Source organism: Chiloscyllium plagiosum, chromosome 38, assembly GCF_004010195.1.
Source record: "Chiloscyllium plagiosum isolate BGI_BamShark_2017 chromosome 38, ASM401019v2, whole genome shotgun sequence".
Classification (NCBI taxonomy): Eukaryota; Metazoa; Chordata; class Chondrichthyes; order Orectolobiformes; family Hemiscylliidae; genus Chiloscyllium; species Chiloscyllium plagiosum.
In genome coordinates, this window is record NC_057747.1 from 17,357,454 (window position 1) to 17,383,166 (window position 25,713).

General features: G+C 39.6%; 2 protein-coding genes across 8 annotated transcripts in view; one reads left to right on the forward strand and one right to left on the reverse strand.

Annotated features, from left to right (window-relative positions):
- LOC122541868 (ferroptosis suppressor protein 1-like) overlaps window positions 1-14,746 on the reverse strand; it is a 52,165-nt gene extending 37,419 nt beyond the window's left edge. For 3 of the 5 annotated variants that reach the window (XM_043679016.1, XM_043679015.1, XM_043679010.1), the window contains exon 1: window positions 14,529-14,746. The gene's annotated coding sequence lies outside the window, so the exon portion shown is untranslated. Of the gene's footprint in view, window positions 1-3,093; window positions 3,175-14,528 lie in introns of those variants that run through there. The other 2 variants (XM_043679011.1, XM_043679013.1) reach the window with 2 other exon arrangements.
- A 119-nt stretch (window positions 14,747-14,865) lies between these two features.
- cdhr1a (cadherin-related family member 1a) overlaps window positions 14,866-25,713 on the forward strand; it is a 55,997-nt gene continuing 45,149 nt past the window's right edge. For all 3 annotated transcript variants that reach the window (XM_043679024.1, XM_043679022.1, XM_043679023.1), the window contains exons 1-8: window positions 14,866-15,029; window positions 15,636-15,731; window positions 20,036-20,181; window positions 21,910-21,960; window positions 23,350-23,439; window positions 23,552-23,638; window positions 24,347-24,463; window positions 24,546-24,689. In XM_043679024.1, the coding sequence (XP_043534959.1) occupies window positions 14,969-15,029; window positions 15,636-15,731; window positions 20,036-20,181; window positions 21,910-21,960; window positions 23,350-23,439; window positions 23,552-23,638; window positions 24,347-24,463; window positions 24,546-24,689 (792 nt within the window). In that variant the 5' untranslated portion in view covers window positions 14,866-14,968. The remainder of the gene's footprint in view (window positions 15,030-15,635; window positions 15,732-20,035; window positions 20,182-21,909; window positions 21,961-23,349; window positions 23,440-23,551; window positions 23,639-24,346; window positions 24,464-24,545; window positions 24,690-25,713) is intronic.

Genomic DNA, 25,713 nt, shown 5'->3' on the forward strand with positions numbered 1-25,713 from the left:
GGGGCGGGGAGTGGGGACGGGGGGAGCGGGGGGGGGCGTGTCAGCACAATGCAGGTGAGTGGCGTTGGTGGGGGCGGAAGTGGTAGCAGACATGGCAGTAGGGGTGGCGGAAGTCACTGAGCGTGTGACATCTATAAAACAATTGTTGATTGTCAGAAAAACCTATCTGGTTCACTAATATCCTTTGGTGAAGGAAACTGCCTTCTCACCTGATCTGGCCTACATGTGACTTCAGACCAACCAACAATGTAGTTTACTTTTAAACTGCCCTTCAGGTAAATAGGGAAGGGCATTAAATGCCGACCTAGCTACCAATGCCCTCATCCTGTGGATGACTTTTTAAAACTCCAACCATTAAAACTCTGTGGGGCCTATCTGAATGAGTTTCTAATGAATCTGAATCTGGTTTCATCATCAGCTGAGCCCCATCATACCCGCTTATTTAAATACTAATGTTCTCAAACTCAATCCAATGTTTAACTTGATAGTAATTTGGTTTTGAATCTTGGAATTCCAGGCAAGTGGATTAGAATATTAACAATTATCGCAGGGTTTACTCACTTATATACAGCTTCCTAACTCATCATATTCTGCTCGATATTTGCCACACAAGTGTTCGCTTGCCATCTGGCACTGAAGATATCCTTTTCCTTTTCAGGTTTCACGCTTTTGACACAACATTTTCACTCAGTTATACGCTGTCCCATTGCATCTTTACACTTTCAAGCCATGTGAATGGACTTCCTTAAACTGCTAGGCAATGCCCAATACAGTGGACCCTTGCTATCAAGAACCTTAATACCCTTTGAAAATTCCATTGCCCCAACAACACCAGTGCAGGCCATTGTGATGTAATTTCAGAACATTTACCAAATAAAAGTCAGCTCAGAACAAGTGCCAGAGAGAGCAGTCATTCAAAGAGCAGTTCTCACAATGAGGACAGAAGAAAGCAGGGCCACTTCAACAACAAATGGACATCAAGCCACGCATTTCAAATGATTGGTAGAAGGGGTAAAGAGGACACGTGGAGAAATGTTTCCATGAGAAGGCGATGGGTGTCTGGAATTCACTGCCTGGTTTGGTGGTTGAGGCAGAAACTTTCAACTCATTTAAAAAGAAAACTGGGTCTGTACATGAAACGCTAACTTGTAAGACTACTGACTAGGTAGTGGAAAATGGGATTAGAATGGACTGCCAGTTTATTCAGCCAAGACAGACACATTCAGCTGATGGCCTCATTCTACTCTAACATTACCACAGTTCTATGGTTTTATGAATTTCTTGCTGAATTTTGTGATAGATCTACACTGTATGACCACAGTCATGATCGGTTTAGATTTGCCAAACCACTGATTACAATACATTACAAATGAAGCAATGAAAGGTGCAGGAGGGATGGGAATATCATAACTAGATTTTTTCTTAAAACTAATTATCAAAACAAACAAAGTTATAAGATTTACCAGTGGACAAACCTTTTGACTTCAGACAGCAAAGACGGATAAATAAAGATGGAAGTTAGAGTCATTAATAGGAAGGTACGTAAATTGTTTGGAAAAACAATTGAATTTTGAAGTTATTTTGTTGATACTTTAGAGTAGCAAGTTGTGAGAGAAAGTACTGAAACGGTACATCTTTTTTTACTTCCAAATGGAACTGTCTAATACTTTTCAGGATAGAATAATCTGCACCTTCAAATTTTGTCATTGTGAGATTAAAACAGATCAGGAGTGGGTGTAACAGACCCCCAGCATCTCAGCACTTTTTTTTAACTACACAGTTAGTCTTCCCACAGATAATCTCCCCTGAGGTTTACACTCACAGAAACCTAATCATAATAATTTATTCCCATTGTACATGTGCTAATGGCCTCATTCAACGTTACCACAGTTCTACGGTTTTATGAATTTCTTGCTGAATTTTGGCTAACTCTTTGGCAGAGTTATCAAATCAGTCCTAGATCGCTGCTCTTTTTTCATAGCCCTAGACTCTTTTATCACCAGTCTATTTATCCAATTTTCTTTTTAAAGATACAATTGCATCTGCTTCCAATAGTCTTCAGGCAACAAGTTTCAGCTCACTACAAGTCACTGTGTAAATAAGTGTTTGCTTGTGTCATTACTGTTTTATTTGCTAACCACTTTAACCTCTGGCTACCAACCCTTCAGCCACTGGAAACAGTTTCTCCTTGTCTTGCTCCTTCAAAAGTCTGCATATGTACACTCTCAGGTCACACTGCTCCTGCATCCCTTTTGAAAATTGTATCATTTACCTCTTTGTGTTCACCTAGTAATAGGTATAATTTCACAGTTCTTTGCCATCAAGTTCATCTGGTTTGTGTCTACCTACTTTGTTGGTTTGTCTGTGTCCCTCCCAAAATCAGTTACTGTCCAACTGAATTTCTACAACATATCCAGGTTATAAAGGCAGAACAGAAACCTACTGTTTCCCAATCAATCACATTCCAATGGAAGTCTTCTAAAGGAATACTTTAATGACAAGTAACAGCTGTCACATACAAATACACAGCAACTCTTACAATAAGATGATCATGTGATTAATAGATGAAAGAAGCTAGAAGTATTTTCTGAAATGAGAGGTATAAAAAAATTTGTTAGAAAACACACAGGTTAATTAAAGAACAATAATTCACATTTATATTGTGTCTAACTCAGGTCAAATGTCCCAAAATACTTTAAGGGAGTAAATCGTAAATTTGACACCAAAGCCAATTATGAGATATTAGGATTTGATTAACAACATGGCCAGTGTTATAAATTTTTATGAGCATCTTAAAGAGTGAAAGAGATGGAGAGGTGAAGGTTTTGGGAGAGAATTTCAGAGACTGAAGTAGCTGAAGGCACAGTAACCATTGGTGGAGAAATGTAAACAGCATTTACAATAGGCTAGAATTGGAGGAGTACAGAGATCTTGGAGGGTCCAGAGGCTTGGTGGAGAAAGGGAGAAAGTAGGGTGATGGAGAGATTTGAAAACGGGTTAAGAATTTTACATAAGAAACACAGTCATTGTTGGGTTTTGGTGTAATCACTGATGCTAATTCAGAATACACATAAAAATCAAACTCCATCTTACCCAACTGTGAAGTGTTAAAATCCCTATGTAAAGATGTAGCTGTATGTAGTTCAACCACTTCCACTTTCTTGTATGTTTCAAAGTTTAATGATCAGTGTTGACATCATTACTTTCAATCATTCTGATTTGCTAAGTTGCTGTGCATCCATTGTTTATTTAATTGTTGTTTAGCCTACCAGAGAGCTGGTTACATGCAGGTGGGGAAAATATGAAATCACTAATAGCTGGGCAGTGCAGAAGCATGAAAGAAGGCCAGGCTACTAAACATGAAACATAAAATGGTTTAGAGGTTGGATAATGGCTCTCTCAAACTACGATGAAAATTACATTAACCCCAATAGCTTTGGATGGTTAGTGTTTGTGAATTGTGTCAATGGAACCAATGATGTCTAGTTAACGTAGACTTCAGGCTGTAGAATTGTCATTGAGAAACTTTAAACATCCAATAAACAGGAGAAGGAGTGTAAAGCTTCGTATAATTTTTGGTAACACTTTTTGAATAACCCTCTTCATACACATTTGTTTGTGGTGAGTGGTGAGCTTGTGGAATTCTCTGCCAAAGAGAGCGGCTGAGACCAAAACATTGAATATTTTCAAGAAGGACAAAGTTACAAATCACACAACATCAGGTTATAGTCCATCAGGTTTATGTGGAAGCACTAGCTTTCAGAGCACTGCTCCTTCATCAGGAGGTTAGCCAAATCATTTCAAGGAGTTAGATATATTTCTTGGGGTTAAAGGGATCAGAGAGTAAGGGGAGAAAGCAGGAACAGAGTACTGAGTTGGATAATTGGCCACAATCATTTGATGATGGAGTAGCCTTGCCTGGCCGAATAGCTACTTTGCTCCTGTTTTCTGTTTGTATATTTTACAAGAACAAGCTAAATGAGGAAGTCCAGTTTAACCACTTGCTTGCATTCACATAGCCTCCCTACCACCATAGTATTCTGCTGTTCCTTAAAGGATTCAAGAACTTATCTCCAAAATCAAACTGGAAGATAACTCACGTATGCTTCCAGATGTCAATTGGATGTTTGTCTTGGACACCAATCTTGGGTTAGTTGTACTTTTCTCACTTCCCATTTAGAAAGATTGTGGTTTCAAGTCCAAACTCAGAAATTTTACCTCAGCTGATAGTTCTGAGGATCACAGAGAGGGTGACAGCTTTTAGCTGTGGGTCTCCTATGGTGGTGAGTTATATTTCCTGGCACCTTGCCTGAAGAAGAAAAAAATTCTCCCTACTGACCAGATTATAAATATCCACAGCCAACAGCACAAAGACACATTTTATGGCCTTTTATCTCACTTCTGTTTGTGGGATCTTGCTGTACTCAAATTAGTAACCATGTTTCACTGCACTATCAATGTGGTTGCATTTCAAAGGTATTACATTGCCTGTGAGCCACATGGGGCATCCTGAGTTCATGAAAAGTACTATCTAAATTAAAATTATATTTTCCCCTTCCTCTATTGCCAGGTTGACCTCAGGTCATGATTTGGTTCAAAGTAGTGCCACAACGTGCATTTTCTATATCATTTATTCTCGCTTACAGGTCAATGCTCAAATTGCTATCTTTCAAGGCGAAATGGGCTTGTTTCTTTGTTATAATGCAAGCTTTTAACAGTAGGGATTTAACCTCACAGTTTAACTCACTATATCTCCTGGCACGTTGTTCTTCTGGAATAGCCTTTGCATTATGATGAGACTCTCTTCCACACAATTAACCAAATGCTGCAATGGGTTGCCAAATGTCCTGGGAGCCAGTGAGAAGGTGATGAGGCCCAGTAGTTAAAATCACTGTGGCATCATGTCACCACTGGGCAGGCCCAGAAACAAGCTGATTCCCAGGGTATTGGATAATTTTATGAATGAAAGTCAAGCTCCAAGTCTTTGGAATAGCGCTGGAACCCTTCAGTTGCTGCTTCTGAGGTGAAGCACATTACTACCAAGGCAAAGCTGACAAGAAAGCATGAAAAAAATGACATGAAAAATGTAATTGAAAGAAAAATCCAACCTCTGGAGATTCCAAAGGATTTTAGAGAAGTTGAATTGGGTTTAGACTTCTCCAACTTCCAACATATTGTCCTGTGTGAACTGGTCCAGTACATGATTATGGTCAGACAAGACTTTGTGAAAAATATGTATATCTGGATGCGAACACCTTGTTGGATGATTAACAAAAGGCATTGTGGTTTGAATGTTCAAATCTTCCAACAAATTCACAGGACATTTTGGAGGGACATTTTTTTAACTGATTTAAATGAAAAGCCAATTGATAGAAGTGTGATACATGGTCCTCAATGTTAACTCTTCTCTCCTGACAGGGTGGGAGGGGTTTGCTCAAGTTGGCTGTTAAATTGAAAAGCTGGGGAATGTGACCCCAATCTGTCACATCAGTCATTTTGACAGTGGCATGCATATGAGTTGGAACACACCATTAACATCTTTAAAATCAGGCATCAAAATAAAATTGGGACCTTAATTTAAATTTGATAGCTCCTGTATAGGTTTCTGGGACTTGAGAATCTTGACAGTGAAAGGATAGTGGGAGCAGTGAGCTGCACATAAGTTTTGATTCAGCCTCCACATGGCCAGGAAAATTATCCACTTTTCTGAAAGAGGATTTCTATTATCCCACTGCTTCTGTCTCTCTCCTGCTGCAATGACCTACCTTCCTCCACAAACCCCAGGGGCAAACGCAGTATTCCCTCTTTCTCATTCATTCCTCTTACTCTTCTCGAGCATTGATTTCCACCCCTACCCTCACTCTGAATTACCTCTTCTCTTCCAAGCCTGAACCTCCAGTCTTCTGCCTTTCACTTGTTTTCTTCCAATAGTACCTTTCAAACCTGCAAGCCCCATCATTTACAAGGACAAGGGCAACAGATACATGTCAATACAGTGTCCTGCAAGCTCCATCCAAGTCATACACAATGTTAACTTGAAACTATGTCATTGCTCCTTCACTGTTTCTGGATCAAAATCTTGGTTCCCATCTCTCACCCCTCCCCAACAACATTTGAATGTATGTTCACTCCATAGACAGCAACATCTCAAGATGGCTGATCACCACCACATTCTCAAGGGCAGTTATGAGGTTGGGCAGCATGGCTTTGCCATTGATGAATAAAAAAGTTCTTTCTTCTTAATGCCTCAAAGTACAGCCATCACCCCTCCCTTACAATTGCCTCTCTCTTCCACAAGCCTTTGCCCCTTCCTGTGGCCTCCTAATGCCTATTTATTAATCTTTTAATAATATTAATCTGGCCTATTGACAGATGGGAAGTTGAAAAATAAAATAATAATGCAGTTGTGCTGTTATGTTTGACAGGAAATTGCAATTGCAATGCAAACTGTTGGACTTCAGAAAGTCATTTGTGTCATATTTACAAGACATGACCATAATGAATGGCTGATTCTGATCTTTTATGAAAGAACAATCGCTGACTTTTCAAGCTAATCTAAGTATTATCTTCAATATAACACATCTACCATCTGTTCCCATTTATCATCATTTCTCGAGTCATCAGAACAATTGGTTCTTTTTCAATGGAGCTGGAAGTTTCTATGGAAACCATAGTTACTAAGGGAAAATGACCATCGTCGGCTGTAATTCACTGTGATTGAAAAGCAAAATGAAACTAGTGGCACTGCAGGTAATGAAGGTCTGCTGACCTCGAATTAGCGGATGAGATTTGTGCTCCTAGGTTCTAAACCCCAGGAAAGGCTTCCACTCGATGGCTAAAAGCTTGATGGTATTTCCTTAATTCCGCAAAGTCTTTCCCTAAAGGAGCATTGATTCTCTGGTAAGGATGGCCCCTGTCACCAAATTAAATTCCAGCTGTTAATTCTGATTCTTTTCCATGGATGCTGTCAGACCAGTTAAGTGTCACTTTCTGTTTTTATTACAGTCTATTCTGATATAACGCGATAGTTCCATTCTCATGCGATCCCACGTGATAAGAAAATTGCACAGTAAGCAACACCATTTAAACAAGTGGGGCCGGAATCATGTTGTAGCCAATATAAGTAAGGAAAGTTTGGATTCCACAAATAATGGACTGATTCTTCAATCACGTTACTGTCTATTCGAGTTGAAGAAACAAGCATTATAGCAGAACTGACCGTACCTCATTAGTTGAAGCATTCTTCTAGACACACTGCATAAACAATTACAGTGCCCCAGAGACCCATACAAACAATGGCAATGTCTCCATGACCATACCTTAAGCATTTTTAGAACATTAACCTGTTTGATTTCTTACTAATGTAACCCACTACATTACCAAACATGACATAAAATTTAAAGTGAAAAAATGAAATTCCTTTTGTTGTATAGCTTTAAATTAAGGGGGGTAGGTATAGGACAGATGTTAGGGGTAGGTTCTTTACTCAGCGAGTCGTGAGTTCATGGAATGCCCTGCCAGTAGCAGTGGTGGACTCTCCCTCATTATGGGCATTTAAGCGGGCATTGGATAGGCATATGGAGGATAATGGGCTAGTGTAGGTTAGGTGGGCTTGGATCGGCGCAACATCGAGGGCCGAAGGGCCTGTACTGCACTGTATTCTTCTATGTTCTATGTTCTATGTTCTATGTTCTATGTTCTATGTTCTATGTATGGTCTTGTATTTTTAATTGACCATAAAACAATCTCAAAAAAAAACTTCGAATAAGTGTCTTTCTCTTAAACTAAGCTTGGACACATAGGTGTGATTTCCTTCTCCTGGGTTGGGATCACATAGTTAGGAGGAGAAAGTGAGGTCTGCAGATGCTGGAGATCAAAGTTGAAACTTTATTGCTGGAACAGCACAGCAGGTCAGGCAGCATCCAGGGAACAGGAGATTCGACGTTTCGGGCACAGGCCCTTCTTCAGGAATGAGCAGAGAGTGTTCAGCAGGAGAAGATAAAAGGTAGGGAGGAGGGACTTGGAGGAGGGGCGTTGGAAATGTGATAGGTGGAAAGAGGTCAAGGTGAGGGTGATAGGTCGGAGTAGGATGGAGGCGGAGAGGTCAAGAAGAAGACTGCAGGTCAGGAAGGCGGTGCGAGCTGAAGGGCCTGTTTCCACACTGTAGGGATTCTATGATTCTATCCTCTCAAGTGGAGGGAGAAGATACCATAGCACAATTTTAAAGAATAGTAAGGGAGTTAACCCTGGAGTCCTGACCAATCAACATTGCAAAAGCAGGTCACTTGGCAACTATCATATTGCTGTTTGTGGGAGCTTATTGTGCCCTGTTTCATTGGCTGAGTAAAAAAAATTTCATTGACCGTAATGAGCCTTGCTGAGGTTCATACAAATGTGACTTTCTTTCTTTATGTATTCTATTTATTCATTAACAACTTCACTGAGGGGTGGCACTACAAACAATCCATCTCTACCTTAATGATATTGTTGCATTACCTTGTAAGATTGACACCCAAATCTTCCCATCGCAGATATAAAGGTCTTTCTTGAAAACATCAAACCAGAGACGGCTGGCTTCAGTCTCAGTGCAGGGTGGGTGGCTTCCAATTGTCACCTTCATGTCTGTTTCTGATTTCAACACAAGAGGAGATCAACAACGTTCGTATTTACCAGAGACGAGTCATTGAGTTAGACACTGTGTGGCTTCACTATGGCTAGGAGAAAGTGAGGTCTGCAGATGCTGGAGATCAGAGCTGAAAATTTCATTTCCCCTCCTCCCACCTTGTCTCAGTCAAATCCATCGAACTCAGCACCGCCTTCCTAACCTGCAATCTTCTTCCCGACCTCTCCGCCCCCACCCCAGTCTGGCCTATCACCCTCACCTTGACCTCTTTCCACCTATCACATTTCCGACGCCCCTCCCCCAAGTCCCTCCTCCCTACCTTTTATCTTAGCCTGCTGGACAAACTTTCCTCATTCCTGAAGAAGGGTTTATGCCCGAAACGTCGATTCTCCTGTTCCCTGGATGCTGCCTGACCTGCTGCGCTTTTCCAGCAACACATTCCAATCCAGTGAGGGAAGTTGGAAGATTTAAGCTGCTATCTTTTTGACGAGAGCCTACTAAGTGAAGGCCTGTCTGTCCTCTAATGTAGACATAGAAGAGCCAATGGCACTATTTTTAATAAGAGTTATAGATACATAGAAAACACAGTAAGATTTCATGCACAGAAGGTAGTCGTCTGGCACATTATGTCCATACCAGTCGATGAATACCTCGTCACACTAATCCCACTCTCCAAATTTTGATTCCTAAACCCATTGACTGTTCCACCGCATGTTTTAATGTGATTATGGTTTTTGCCTGTATTACCCTTTGAACTCGTGGGTTCCAGAACCTCACCACTGATGAGAAAGTTGTTCCAGGTGTCATAGTCAATATTTTTTCAATAATTAGTACAGCATTTCTTTTTGTGGGAGCTTGCTACATGTAAATTGCCTGCTATGTGTCAACACTGACTGTACTTCCAAAGTACTTTATTGGCTGTAAAGCATTTTGGATCTTTCTGTGGCCATAACAGTTACTATATAAATGCAATTTAATTTTAATAACTCAATAGTTACTCATAGAAATCTAATGTTATATCACTGGGATGCTTTTTTGCCATTATTATGGCAATAATGTTTTTTTCAAATTTAAAAAAAAGTTATGATATTTCAGCTACTTTAATCCCATGTGTATCACTGATGATTTGTATTTACTCTGTGGAAATTTTAATTGAGTAGAAGATTTTACTGCATTTTACTTTCTGATTTGCTGTTTGAGAATACTTCAGTGTAATTGGCTGCCAACTCCCTGCGGTGATATCACTGTTACTGTATGCCTAGTGTTTGTCTTGATCTTGCACATATCAAGAAAGGGAAACTTCATGCCTCAGAGATCACTAGATAGCAGAAAATCCCTTTAATACTTCAAAGTACTCTTTTGGTATGATCCTAGATATTGAATATTGTTAGATATTATTACTGGAGCGAATCATAGATTTACATTTAAATAGTTCCCATTTCTGTCTTTGTTCACTCCTTTCCTCAGCAATATTTTGTGTTTGATTTTGTCTACTTTCTGTGGTTTTATTTACCCTAATGAAGAAGAGCATATCTTCTCAACATCACAACTATTGATCTCACCCTGCTTGGCTGTTGTATGGAACCCCCTACGTGTTAACCCCTTAAAGCCAAATACATAACAATATTGTCAAATTTGATGGAATTTTAATGCATTTACTTTAGGGGAAATTTGGCATGTTAATATGCTGCAGTTTTTCTTATCTGCGATGTTTTGTGTTATGTTGCTGAAAATATTACTGATGAAATACTTAGCAGTTGTAGTAAAATCATGCGTATACTTAGGATGAAGAAGATTATGAGTACCACATATGCTTGGTCCAGTTCTTGTTGGATTCATTTGGATATCAAAGTTGAAACTTTATTGCTGGAACAGCACAGCAGGTCAGGCAGCATCCAGGGAACAGGAGATTCGACGTTTCGGGCACAGGCCCTTCTTCAGGAATGAGCAGAGAGTGTTCAGCAGGAGAAGATAAAAGGTAGGGAGGAGGGACTTGGAGGAGGGGCGTTGGAAATGTGATAGGTGGAAAGAGGTCTTGACCTCTTTCCACCTATCACATTTCCAACGCCCCTCCTCCAAGTCCCTCCTCCCTACCTTTTATCTTCTCCTGCTGAACACTCTCTGCTCATTCCTGAAGAAGGGCCTGTGCCCGAAACGTCGAATCTCCTGTTCCCTGGATGCTGCCTGACCTGCTGTGCTGTTCCAGCAATAAAGTTTCAACTCACATAGTTAGGAGCTGACTCTGCAAACCCGTCTCAGGAAATAATACCGCAGACCTTTAGAATGCCTGACTTGGCGCACCTCATTGTTGAAGCCATGATAAAGGAGGTGTTGGGATTCATAACCCCAAACTAATGACGTTGGGACATTGGCATGAACCCCCCACCTCTACCCCACCACCCTCCATGGCAGATGGTCAAATTTGAACAATAAAATATCTGAAATTAAATGCTAGTCTAATGGCAAATATTGAACCATTGTAAAATCCCTGCAGATTCACTAAAGTCTTTTAGGGAAGGAAATCTGCTGTCCTTAACCAGTCTGGCTAACATATGACTTCAGATCCACTGCAATATGGTTGATTCTTAAATGTCCACTGAAATGTCTTTGAGAGCTAATCAGTTTTTAACGAATTAGTTCACAGGATGTGGATGCCACTGGTTAGGCCAACATTTATTGCCTATCCTTCATTACCCTAAGGCAATTAGGTGAAGTTGAAGGGACAACTGGTGATGTACAACAAATGTTCATCTTGCCAGTGTTGCCATCATCATATGCAATAATAAAGCAAGCTACAGCCTTTACCTCTTACTTCCTTCCTCACACTCCCTCTGCCTCATCCATTCATGAATGCCCCATTACCCAGCCTCCATAACCCATTATACACTCCATGCCAATATATAACCCTATCCACACACATACACAGTGCTTTATGCACTCCAAGCTAACCTATGCCCTTTAAATCCAATAGCCCTTTACATTTCCTATGTCAACACAGTGCCAGTTTATGGTCAACCCATGCACCCTATCCACCATTCTTTGTCTTTGTGCATATCATGTCACATCACCCAGTGTTGACAATGGCCAGATCTCAGGAACCATTCTGACATTAAATCAAGTTCATTTGTTCCCTCTCTAAAAGAAACACTGTTATTGATAAAACATACTGACCATATTTGCCTTTCTTTAATCCCTGATGAATTCAAGCATTGGAATTCTTAGTCCCACTTCAAAGAATTTATAATCATTTGGACCTGTCAAACAAATTGCAGTTAGGCACCCCAATGTGATAATGAATGGTTGTGAAGTCAGAAAAGCAGTACCAATCTATAATGATTGACATCAATCTTAATTTAACAGAGTGAACAGCAAACTCTGATTTATTTTAATACTACAGACAGTTTTTAAAAAAATATACATTTAGATGGTAGGAGATTCAAATGCATTGATAGCTTGAGAAGCCTCTCTGCCAAATTTTTTTAACAGTTCTTTGCTTAGAGAAGATGAACAACGAGGTGACCCATCACCACTTGAATGTGTCATCCTGAAGGAGGCAAGGGCAGGAGGTTGGAGGTTGATTTTGAGGGAAGTTTCCAATAGATTAGAACATAACCTGCTTATTACAGTTTACTAGAAAATGCTGAGGAATCTAAGATTTATTGGAGCAAGTTATTTATTACTTCCAAGTAGATGTCAATGTGGATTATCATTTACTGGCTCATTTAGATTCTGTACAAATTGCACATATTGGAACTCTGAGATCCCAACAGCAACAACTTGCATTTATACAGCATATTAATGCTCCAAGGTGCTACTTAAACATCTTTTTTGTTTATTAACTTTTGAACCAGGTTATTGGTTGACTGAATAGATTCAAATGAGAACAGCACATGTTTCTAAAAAGGTAAGTATTAGAAGGTCTTTAGCACTTGAAGTCCAACAGTGAGCAACTTAATTATGGGAAAGCTTCAACTTGACTGGTGTCTGATTACAAACCAACATTCTGACTACCATTCAGTGATCTTTACTGCAAGTGAACTCATGTGTGGCTGTCTATTCTTCCTTTGACCATTTCACCATCACATTTGGTTAATGAATAATGGCGATTTGGGCAAAGCATTGAAGGATACTTGTGCCCATAGAATTGTATCCATGATCACATCTAGCATCACAGAGAGACGAGGAAATTTACAAAGTAGTGTTGAAATGAAACTAATAATGATTTCTTCAATCAAAGCATCCAAACCCAGTAAGACTTTAGTTTATCCAATTAGAAACTGTCTTAACACTGATTCTTGAGGATGCAAAACTCTATCTGACAAATTAAACCAAGCCCATTCAATAGTCCAAATGCTGCTGTAATTCTCATAGAGATGATGGCTCTTTTCAGTTTGGTACAAGATTTGCATTTACAATTAACCTGCTGCTCGGATCCTCAACTCTTAGTTGCTGAAATGTTGAAATAAATTAGGGATTAGATTAGATTACATTACAGTGTGGAAACAGGCCCTTTGACTTAACAAGTCCACACCGACCCGCCGAAGCGCAACCCATCCATACCCCTACATTTACCCCTTACCTAACACTACGGGCAATTTTTAGTATGGCCAATTCACCTGACCCTGCACATCTTTGGACTGTGGGAGGAAACCGGAGTACCCGGAGGAAACCCACGCAGACACGGGGAGAACGTGCAAACTCCACACAGTCGCCTGAGGCGGGAATTGAACCCGGGTCTCTGGCGCTGTGAGGCAGCAGTGCTAACCACTGTGCCACCGTGCCGCCCTAAATTGTTCTGCAGAAAGCTCAATGGAAATAATAACCTGGGTGAATTTGAATGACACTCAAGGGAGTTCTCACCCCCAGTAAAATCTTGAAGGTTATCACCAACAAGACATGAAAACCTTATCACAACCACCTCAATAAAGCTTTGTTGAATATCTGATGCATTATTCCAATGATAAATGTTCAGCTGAGCATGAAAGTTTCCATAGCAGTGTTCAGAGATGTTTAATTGTATTCTCCCAGTGTCCTGACCAATCCTTATCCCTCATCCCATCACTGAAATAGGTTATCTAGCCTTTTTTCTCATTTGCTGTTTCTGGCACCTTACTGGTTGTGCCCCTGTTGGCTGCCATATTGGCATTCCAAAAAAACAGTGGGTATAGTTCAAAATAATCCTTCAGCTGTGAAGTACATTCTGGGTATCTTGAGAATCTGAATGCAACCACATAAACATGAATTCCTTTTCTGTCGTTCTATGAAAAATACCTAATGGCCAATTGCCTACATTGCACATATATGCATAGACATTCCATTTTGCACCAGAAAGCAGGCCTAATTAAAATCATTTCTGATGGTGGATTTATCTTTTCCACAAGAAGAGTTGTGTTGCTTTGGGATTTTCTTTCACATGATAGGATATTTGAATTTTTGGACTTTGTTAACAGTGCACCTTCTTGTGCAATTTAATTTTTTTTCTCATTGAAGATTGTGCTACCTTAATTGTAAAGCCAATGGGAAATATTGTACAAAAGGTAGTCAAAAAAAATAAGAGGGACAAGTTGCAGAAACCTATTCCTTAAATGATAAATATTCCTACTGTTACTCACACTCATCTGTAATCATTTTGGATTGTTCAATGTAAGAATAGCTCACAAAAAGCTAGCACTGCTCTGTAATCTTAACAAGATGGACAAAGTTACTGAGATCCACAGACCCAATATAATGCTCTGGGGACCAGGATTTGAATCCACTACAACAGATGATGCAATCGGAATTCAATTATAAACAAAAAAAAAATTAAAAGCTAGCCTAATGGCAAGCATTTTAACCATTGTCAATTGTCATAAAAGCCAAACTGATTCATTAATGTGTTTTAGGGAAGGAAATCTGCCATCCTTACCTGGTCTGGCCTACTTGAGACTCCAGAACCACAACAATGTGGTTGACTCTGACTGCCTTCTCAAGTGGTTGAACAAGCCACTCACTTCAAGGGGAAATCAGGGACAGGCAACAAATGCAGGTCCAGCAATGAATCCAACATTGCACAAATGAATAAAAATAAAGATCACCCCAAGAATTTTTGGTTAGTTTCTTTTAGGAAGAGACACAAATTCCCAATCATGTAAATTGCAGAATTAAATCTGCTGTCAGTTGGCTGACGGATTTATATAAGAAAGCTGCTTCAACTCTGCTTGGAGGCGATGACTCATCGGATTAAAATCTTAGTGGCTGTTGGTTCCTCTGTCCAGCCCTAGATTTTGTCCACTGGTCATCAGAATACTCCCTCTGGAATAACATTAATATTAACTTCAGAAAAATCAACTCTGTTATTGTGCTATAATGAAGTATGTAGAGATATACCAGCAAGCCATTCTTCTAGCTGTGACACATATCTCCCTACGTAAGTACATTTTCTCTACGTTACATGTGTTAAAAATAAGGTCTGAACTAGAATGATCAAAACTGTGTAATCCCCAATAATCCTAAATGGAATTCTCACATATGTCAGGTACTGTACCATCCAAATATTCATTTCAAATAATAGCATCAATTTCTTTGAGTGAATTATTTAATGTATTTTAGCTTTAGGAAGCAGGTTTGGTCATTTTAGTAGACATTTCATGATCCTATTTATTGTTTTCTGACCATTGCCAAGCTTGTGATGTTTCACAAACTCTATATTTCCTTCCTATATGTCTGTTCCTCACTTCAGACAATAAATATTACCAGAAAATATATTTAATGTAATAAATTCTGCCATTATTTTCAAAGTTTATTTGAGATTAAACTGATCCAATTAGCTAACACTTCCATCTAGAGACATGAAACTGCTTCCATATTGACATTGTTGCTTCTGAATAAAATCCAGTAATCATTAGGTTTTGGTATGGTATTTATAAATAACTTAGACTTATAATTTTGAATGCGAATATTATACTGTGGCATAACACATTTGATAATTGTTAAATTTTGGATCAGTTAACAAGGACTTTCATTTTCCTCTTAGTTCTAGCAGACTATGCTCCTTACTTCTATGACAATGCACCAAACAGCACCAATGGGAACATGGCTATGTTGAGCATTCCTGAGGATACGCCTATAGGTATGTATTTGAGATAGTTCTTTGATATTCAAAGGTTAACATTTGTAAAGCTTATTCCGAATACATAGTTTCATTAACAAGTGTGATGTGTGGAATTTATAATTCATGACACTGCCAATTTTCTGGTTATTACAACAGATCTTGGGAAATCAGGAAAGAGTTCACAGTGCACAATTCTCCAATTATTACCATTGGTTATGAAAGGTTCTATATAGGATTGTCATTCACACTCATAAACGTTGCCAGAATTGCACTTAGTCAATAACTGTTAAGCGTATCAGCCTATACTCTCTGCATTGTAACACCAGGAGCAGGAATAGGCTATTCACTCCTCCAGCCCAGTCTGCCATTCTAGATCATGGCTGATCATTTCCTGTATTATTCCCATATCTTTTGATGATATTAGGTACTCAAAATATACCAATCTTTGTCTTGAGCTTACTTGATGACTGAGCTTCCACAGTGCTATGTGCAGAGAGTGCTAAAGATTCATTACCCTCTGATGAAGACTCTCTTCCTCAGTAATTTGCCTTTTATTCTGAGACTCTGTCCCCTCAATCCCGACTCTACACCATAGGGAAACATTCTTTCTGCATCTACTATGTCTATCCCTTTGAGAAGTTTGTGGATTTCTGTGAGAGCACTTTGCATTCTTCTGAACTGCAGAAAATATACATGATTTGGATATGAATATAGGAGGAATGGTTAGTAAGTTTGCAGGTTACACCAAAATTGGAGGTGTGGTGGACAGTGTAGGAGGTTATCTCAGAGTACAGATGGACTAATGGGCCAAGGAATGACAGATGGAGAATAATTTAGATAAATGTGAGGTGTTGTATGTTGGTAAGGCAAATCAGGTCAGTACTTATACATCTAATGGTAGGGTCTTGGGGAGTGTTGCTGAACAAAGAAGTCTTGGGGTGCAGGTTCATAGTTCCTCGAAGGTGGAGTCACAGTAGACAAAATAGTGAAGAAGGTGTTTGGTACACTTGCCTTTAATGGTCAGTGCACTGAGTATAAGAGTTGGGAGGTCATGTGTGCCTGGACAGGATATTGGCGAAGCCACTTTTGGTCTGCTGTGCTCAATTCTGGTATTCCTGCTATAGGAAAGATGTTGTTAAATTTGAAAAGATGCAGAAAAGATTTACAAGGATGTTGCCAGGGTTGGAGAGCTTGGAGAGGTTGAAGAAGCTGGGGTTATTTTCCCTGAAGCATTGAAGGCTGAGGTGTGACCTTATAGAGGTTTATAAAATCATGAGGGGCATAGATAGGTTTTTTTCCCAGGATATGAAGTCCAAAACTAGAGTGCATAGGTTTAAGGTGAGAGGGGAAAGATATAAAAGGGATGTAAGGGGCAACATTTTCATGCAGAAAGTATGGAATGAGCTGGCAGAGGAATTGGTGGAGGCTGGTACAATTACAGCATTTAAAAGGCATTTGGATGGGTACATGAATAGGAAAAGGTTTAAAGGGATATGGGCCAAGTGGTGGAAAATGGGACGAGATTAGGTTAGGTTATCTGGTCGATATGAACAAGTTGAACCAAAGGGTCTGTTTCCATGCTGGACATCTCTATGACTATGACTCTATGAATAGGAAGGGTTTAGAGGGATATAGGCCAAATGCTAGCAAATGGGACTAGAATAATTTTGGAAATCTGGTCGACATGGTTGAGTTGGATTGAAGCACCTGTTTCTGTGCTATACATCTCTATGACTCTAAATCCCCTCAATCTTTCCTTTATGAGGATATTTTAAGAGCTCCAACTTGTTTACAGCTCAGTACGTATTTATGAAATATTGATGACCAAAATTCACAATTTACTTTCCTGTAATATTTGAATATTTTAGACCCTAACATGGAGCAGCCAAAAGGTCTCAAAGTCAGTGACAGATTCCAGAACTATTGGTAACTCAGGTCTGCATAGGTTCCTCTTCTATTTTCCAGACACAACACACTGTTGGTGGATAAGTCTACACCTGGTATATTGCCAGCAAAGCAATCCTTCAGGCCACTAATCCCGAGCAAATGTAACACATTCTTTGCTTTTTCATTAGTTCATGAGACGTGGGCATCACGAGAGAGGCCAGCATATATAGTCCAACCCTAATTGCCCTGGAGAGGGTGAAGTCACTGCAGTCCTTTTGTGTACGGCAGGCAATATGCTATTAGGAAGGGAATTCCAGGATTTTGATCCAATAGCAGTGCAGGAATGGCAATATAGTTCCAAGTCAAGTTGGTATGGAGCTTGGACGGGAACAAAGGTTTTGCTGTTCATTTACATCTACTGTCCTTGTCATATCTATACCTATATCACAGAGTTGTTTTGGAAGATTCTGTTTGGGTGTATTACAATATCCAATTCAGCAGCAGGTTTTTCAATCCCTCATCAAATCTTTGAACCATTCAATGGCCGGACACATAAAGAGGCCATTCAGCCCTTATGCTTGGTCTGGCTTCTTGAAACAGCCATTCAACTAACCCCACTCCCTTGTTCTTGCTATGTATTGAAATTTGCATTGTGTAAATTGCCCCCCTACCATACACATATGTGCCCACAGAGGAGGTCTGCTCTGAAGAGATAATAATGGATTTGTGTTTAACCGCTCATGCAGTTCTATTTCTAAATGTTTATGGCTGAGTAAAGAATTGTTTCGTCACAAGAAATTCACATTTCCTTCCCAACAGCTCTGTGAATATTTTCCGTTCAAATATGTATCCAATTCCTTTTTGGAAGGTACTACTGAATTTGCTTCCATCACCATTTTCAGTCAGTGCATTCAGATCATTATAATTCACTGCACAAAACATTGTCTTGCCTCACTTCTGATTCTTTACGACAGACAGCTTTCCTCTCAATATGCAGTGAGAGGAGTTGTTCACACTAGCCCATGTTCAGAATATATCTTCCATTACTTTGTTGGGCTCATGAATCCGGAATTATAAAATGGCTGAGCAATGAAATCAGGATGTTTAATGGGAGTGAGCGCTTTGTGAAGCACCAGCTCTATTCTTCCTTCAGTGCGTGTCAGAAACCCACCTTGTCTTCCTTCTTCAAACTAATCAAGGTCCTCAATGAAAGAATGTAGGAGAGTATGAGGGAAAGAACAGCCAAATGAGATTCAAATATAACTTAATTGAAAAGATGGTACTAACACAGGGACAATGGGCTGAGTACCTTCTTTGTAAATTGCAATTGTTGCTATTTGTTAATTCTATAATAACAATCAGTGTCCCTCACCATTGCAATGACAAACATGACAGCAAAACAAAATGACATGTCTCCATCTCTGTCCTAGCTGGTAGTTTCTTCAAATGATGCATGATGCTGCATTCAAAGTTGCAAGCTCTGTCGTTGTTTTGTTTTCATAGAATCGCAGAATCTCTGGGGAAAGAGGCCATTTGACCCAACAAGTCCACACTGATCCTCTGAAGAGTAACCCACGCAGACCTATTCCCCTACCTTATTATTCTACATTTACCCCTGACTAATGGACATAACATATACATCCCTGAACACTGTGAGCAATATAGCATGGCCAATTCACATAACCTGCACATCTTTGAATTGCGGGAGGAATCCGAAGCACCTGGAGGCCACCAGACACAGGGAGAATGTGCAAACTCCGAGGCTGGAATCAAGCCCTTACCGAGCATTTCATTAAAAAATACTGTTAGACTCCATGGAAATCTATGAAACAAGAATATGGTTTAGAGCTATGATTATAATATTATATGGTCCATTCAGCACTTGATATGTTTGTCTCATGTCACCTTCTAAGGTTTTTTTTCAAAGTGCTTGAAGGTTGATAAGCCAAAAGTTTTATTGTTGGTTCATTGTTATTGCTTCCTGATTGTTCCAGGACAGCAACAACACAGGCAATGTGGAAAATTACCTAAGTATGTTCTATCCATAAAAGCGAGGAGAATTCCAACCCTGCCCTTTGACCATTAGCAAAGTAATGGGTGTGGTTGTCAGCAGTGCAGGAAAATGGCACATGCTCTACAGTAAACTGAAAATTAACACTCATCTTAGGCTTTGCTACGGCCTACAAATCTCTCATAACAGCTTAGATGCCCTTCTCAAGGACATTTAAGGATGGGTAATAAATGTTGGCTGAGCTAGCAATACCCATGTCCCATGAACAAAAAAAATCCATAAAACATCTGAGCCCTTTAGGTGCACTTTACACAAATTAAACAGAAGAACTAAAATATAATTGAATTAACACACCCCAGTTGTAAATCACTATCAAAAACTTTGTTTTGTTGTTACAAACTCTAAATGTTTAACTTTTCTGTAGGATCACATCTGTACACTTTAAATGGCACAGATCCAGAGGGAAATTCAGTCACTTACCACATGACCTTTGAACCTGGAACAAAACAATATTTTGCAGTGGAACCACAAACAGGAGATGTCACTTTGGTGGAGGAGCTGGACAGAGAGGTAAAGCTCTTTGCTGTTTTGTTTTATTACTATATTTGTTGTTTCAATGATAGTGGACACTGACCATTACTGTAGAATTATAGAATTGTAGAAACTGCAAGATTCAGCCCATCGCCCCATGCTAGTAGCAGCTTTTCAACATGTTCTACTTGAATCTCATCTGGTTGTCATTTCCCTCAAACAAAGAGACCTTGGGTTGCAGGTATATAGCTCCTTGAAAGTGGAGTCATAGGTAGACAGGGTGGTGAAGAAAGCGTTTGGCATGCTTGCCTTCAGTGTTCATTGAGTATAGGAGTTGGGACGTCATGTAAAGGACATTGGTGATGCCACTTTTAGAATACTGCATTCAGTTCCTAGACTCCCTGCTACAGGAAAGATGTTGTTAAACTTGAAAGGAAAAGATTTAAAAGGGTGTTGCTGGGATTGGAGAGTTTGAGCTATGGGAGAGGCTGAATAAACTAGGACTTTTTCCTTGGAGCATCAGAGGCTGAGGGTTATAAAATCATGAGGTGCATGGATGGGGTGAATAATGAAGGTCTTTTTCCCAGAGTAGGGGATTCCAAAGCTAGAGGGCGTGGGTTTAAGGTGAGAGGAAAAAGGTTTAAAAGAGAGCAGAGGGGCAACTTTCATGCAGAGGGTGGTGCGTGTATGGAATGAGCTGCCAGAGGACATTGATGAGGTTATGGGCGGCACGGTGGCACAGTGGTTAGCACTGCTGCCTCGCAGCGCCGGAGACCCGGGTTCAATTCCCGCCTCAGGCAATTGACTGTGTGGAGTTTGCACGTTCTCCCCGTGTCTGCGTGGGTTTCCTCCGGGTGCTCCGGTTTCCTCCCACAGTCCAAAGATGTGCAGGTCAGGTGAATTGGCCATGCTAAATTGCCCGTAGTGTTAGGTAAGGGGTAAATGTAGGGGTAGGGGTATGGGTGGGTTACGCTTCGGCGGGTCGGTGTGGACTTGTTGGGCCGAAGGGCCTGTTTCCACACTGTAAAGTAATCTAATCTAATCTAAAAAAAAAGGACATAGAGGTGGGTAGTACTATTATAACATCTAAAGGGACATCATTTGAGTACATGTACAGGAAGGGTTTGGAGGGATATGGGGCCAAAAGCTACCAAATAGAACAAGATCAGTTTAGGATATTTAGTCAGTGTGAATGAATTGGACAAGATGGTCAGTTTCTGTCATGTATAATTCTATGACCCTATGACTCATACTCTCCCTTGTTCCTTTTCATATACTTATCTAATGCTTTCTAACTTGAAAATAAGAGTAAATTTTTTTGCTTCCAGAATATGACCTCATCAATGTCCTTTACATGATGTTCTAACTCCTATACTCAATGCACAATGAAGGCAAGCATGCCAAATGCCTTCTTCACCATCTTATCAACACTGCAGCTCCATTTTCAAGGAACTATATGGGTCAGTGACTGTGTTTACAGTCACAAACTCCAAATTACAATGGCACCACCTTCTCTGAATCTGTCCTCTAGAGGTTAGATAGCTTTTCCTGGAAGGGGGTATGGGGAATCAGGATGTCAGATTAACTTATGCCCATTGACTGCCTTTTGACCATTGAATCCAGGAAAAGTCTAGAGTTTAAGACCAAGGAGGAAATTTCCCAAAGTATGGTTATAGAGATTGAAGTTCCTAGCTAAGAGAACACTATTATAATGATGACCATCTTTTTCTATTCAATAATATTGAATATGTTGTTTTTGTTTTGCAGAAAGAAGATGAAATTGAAGTACTTGTTGGTATTTCTGATAGTGTGAATAAAGTAAGACGTCTTACACATTGCAAAGTACCATGTACTTAAAGTCCAAGACATCATCTATATAACAATTAAAATAAATGCTTCAATGAGTACCCTAAATGCTGCAGATATATTACCTATCCATTGAGATATTACCAAAAGCAATTGTCAACAAGTTTCTTTGTCTCACTAACTCTCAGCCAAATGAGGGTCAAGAATTTATTTCATCAGATCCCAGTGTTTTGCATCTCCTCATCTAATAATCTGCTTGTTGTGTTTGTGATTATTTGAATCCCTCCAACTTGAACCCCTCACAACTTGAATCTCCCCACCGCGTCTCTAACTTGATGTCTGCACTCGATGTACATTTGACATACATGCTTTATATTATCCCTCTATTTTGGCAGCCACTGTCCTATTGCTTTTCACCCGTAGGGAAGTTACAGAACACTGGGACGTACCTTCCATTATCTGTCACATTTCTGTTTTACAGTAAGAGTGAGGCTAAAAACTGTGGTGTGGACATTGAGAACATTGCTAGAAGACATCATGAAGCAATCGAGATGCAAAGCTAAAACAATAATTAGGAGATATTTGAGCTGGAGAAATAGTTAACAATTTCTGTCACCTATGCATGTGGCTTGAAAGACAGCAGCCTGTGTTAAATACAAGTTATCAATAATCTCATCAGAGGCTTTGCCAGTGCTAGGTTTCAAGATTCTAATCTTCCTAGCTTGTACAGATGGGTGATATATACGTAAGCACAAGAAGAGGATAACACTCTCAAAGCACCAACTGAAGTAAACAGAAGACAAAATAGCAACCATTTTGAGCTAGAGTCTGCACGAGTCTTTCCTCACCAAACATGGATGTATTTCAACATCACACTGGCAATACATTCCTTTTCATGATGGCATGGTCTTGGGCATAGGTCTCTGTGATTTGTGGCATTTAAAATTAATTAGGAACAATATTGCGGTTAATTGCAACTTATTTTAAAAATCATAGTTAGAGCAAGCCAGCACAGAGTCTTGATTTAGCAAAATAGTTTGAATGTGTTTATGAGTTGATTTTATCAATACTTCTGTGGTATAATTCTCTTTCATTTTGAAATATCTTTTTGAGAAACAATGTTATTCAAGTAACATAGTGTTATTTCACAGAGCACAACAATTCAGGAACATTTAGGGTGGATATTTAATTTCAGTGTCACATTGATTGGGGAGGCTTTATTTTGTGAGAATTCTTTTCAAGGGAAGATACTTACGTCTAATTATTGCTTTTAGGCATAAAATGCACGACATGGTTTTTCTTATCTGTGATTCCAAACAATGGATTGAGTTGCATGTGAACCGGTCTGCAAAATCATCTTTCAGTGAAAAATGATAGATGGAGAACTCTTTGTGTTTTCAGGTTGTCGAGAAGGTTCGAATACTTGTAACAGATGCCAATGATGAGTGCCCAGAGTTCATTAATAGACCCTATATCATTAATATCCCTGAGGTAAATTTCTTTTAGGAACAATCTCTTATTAAATTAATTAATTAATTGGCAACTGACAAATTAATGTAATCTGAAATTGACTAATGTGTTTTCTTGGACTGGGGTCTGCTAGGACACCCCTTCGGGGACCAGCATATTCAAGGTGCAGGCAGTGGACAAAGACAATGGATCTGGAGGCAGTGTCACTTACTTTCTGCAGGTATTCATTCTCTATTGCAGTATTAGTTACTGTTGATATGAAACTGTTGTCACACGCAAGAAATCAAGGAGGAAATGTGACCTTCTTCACATAAACAGTACGATTTAACAGAAGAGGGCAAAAATGACCATGTTTCTGTGTTTGTTGTTACGATATTGTGACTTGACATCAGTATTAATAACTGTGAGAATTCCAAAGGGCAGAGTATCCATTTAGGCTGTGTAAACAACGGAATTCAGCAGGAAACAGAAAGACCTAAACAAATATTAGGAAAACACTTAAGTAATTGTGGAACATTGGAAATAACTGAGTGGTTAATGTGGAATTTCCTGAAAGGCTCCAAAGTTTTGGGTTATTGATGAAGCATTTTCCACAGTATCTGTGGGAGATGTTGGGAGTTATTTTAACTTCTGCCAAAAATGAAAGAGTTGAGATCTCAGATGCCTTCTGTTGACCTCAAGTGAAAAGTAAACTCAGGCGATGTGTATGCAGATGTCTGACTCAATATTATTCATATTACATTATATGGAAGCATTAAAATTGCCCCTTTGTTTGTGCAATGTTTTTAAAATATGAATAGTGAACTTTTAACTAAAGTTTTGTCTTTTTTTAAAAACTGATTTCTTGCTCAACAGCTTTTCACTGTTTAGATTCTCGTAGTTATTTTCCATCTCTGATTTGCTGCTCCTTCTGTACATTCTGTTCCAGAATATGCATAAGAACAAGTTTTCAATCGATCGATACAGTGGGGTCCTTCGTCTAAAATCAAGTGTAACTCTGGATTTTGAGAAGTCTACGACCCACTTTGTTACTGTTAAAGCCAAGGTAAACTGACGTAGTGGGGGTCAGGTTGGAGGGGCATCTGGAGAAAGCTAATGTCCATAATATGATTTCAATTTTATTTTAGGATGGAGGTGGCAAGTTGAGAGGAATGCATCGAATTTGCTCTTCCTCAACCACTGTAACAATCAATGTTTTGGATATTCAGGACACTCCTCCCATATTTTCTGGCACACCATATTTTGGATACGTGTATGAAGATACCGAACCTGTGAGTAGTGATTCATCACGTACTCATTCATGCTGTAACTGAATATCTGTACATTTAGCAGTCATGTGTTCAGATATAAGTTGAGATGGTTCATATAAAGAATTCAAAGCCAAAGTGCAAAACAATGATAAGTTTCCGCTGAGGACCGAGTTGGGGCAGCACGCTGGCTCAGCAGTTAGCACTGCTGCCTCACAGCGCCAGGCAACTGTCTGTGTGGAGTTTGCACATTCTCCCCGTGTCTGCATGGGTTTCCTCCGGGTGCTTGGAGTTTGCACATTCTCCCCGTGTCTGCGTGGGTTTCCTCCAGGTGCTCCGGTTTCCTCCCACAGTCAAAGATGTGCAGGTTAGGTGAAATTGGCTATGCTAAATTGCCCATAGTATTAGGTGCATTAGTTAGGGGAATGTGTCTGGGTGGGTTGCTCTTCAGAGGATCGGTGTGGACTTGTTGGGCCGAAGGGCCTGTTTCCACACTGTAGGGAATCTAATAAAATAATAAGAAGAATTTGCCAATAACTACTTTATGACTTGAGCAATTAGTGATAAATTTGAAACTCTCTTCTCCATTAGTATTTCACTTTCAGATGTAGCCCCTGCATAGTGGACAGGTTTTGCTATAACATCTAAAATAAAAGCTAACAGTTCCTCCGTACAATGGTGTCAACTTAGATTCTGTACTTAAGTCCCTAAAGTGAGACATAAGCCCACAACCTTCTCACCAATGGTATAACTATTATTCTCAAACAGGGGCTAGCATTCACATGGTTGCTTTGGTTAAGCATCAGAAAAGTGGCAAGTCAAACGTAGTGCTATTTTATATAGCTTAATTCCAAAAAACCTCCAAGAGTTTTCTGGTTGTGTTTGATCAGCCATTTGAACTCGGGAACAGTAACAAACTTTGAAAATATTGATGCTTAGGATGATGCCATTGTTAGAGTTAAAATTGTTTAAGGTATTGTTGGAGAATACGCGTAAGAAAATACTTAAATATGTTTGGATAATACATAAAGGAGTATACACTGAAGTA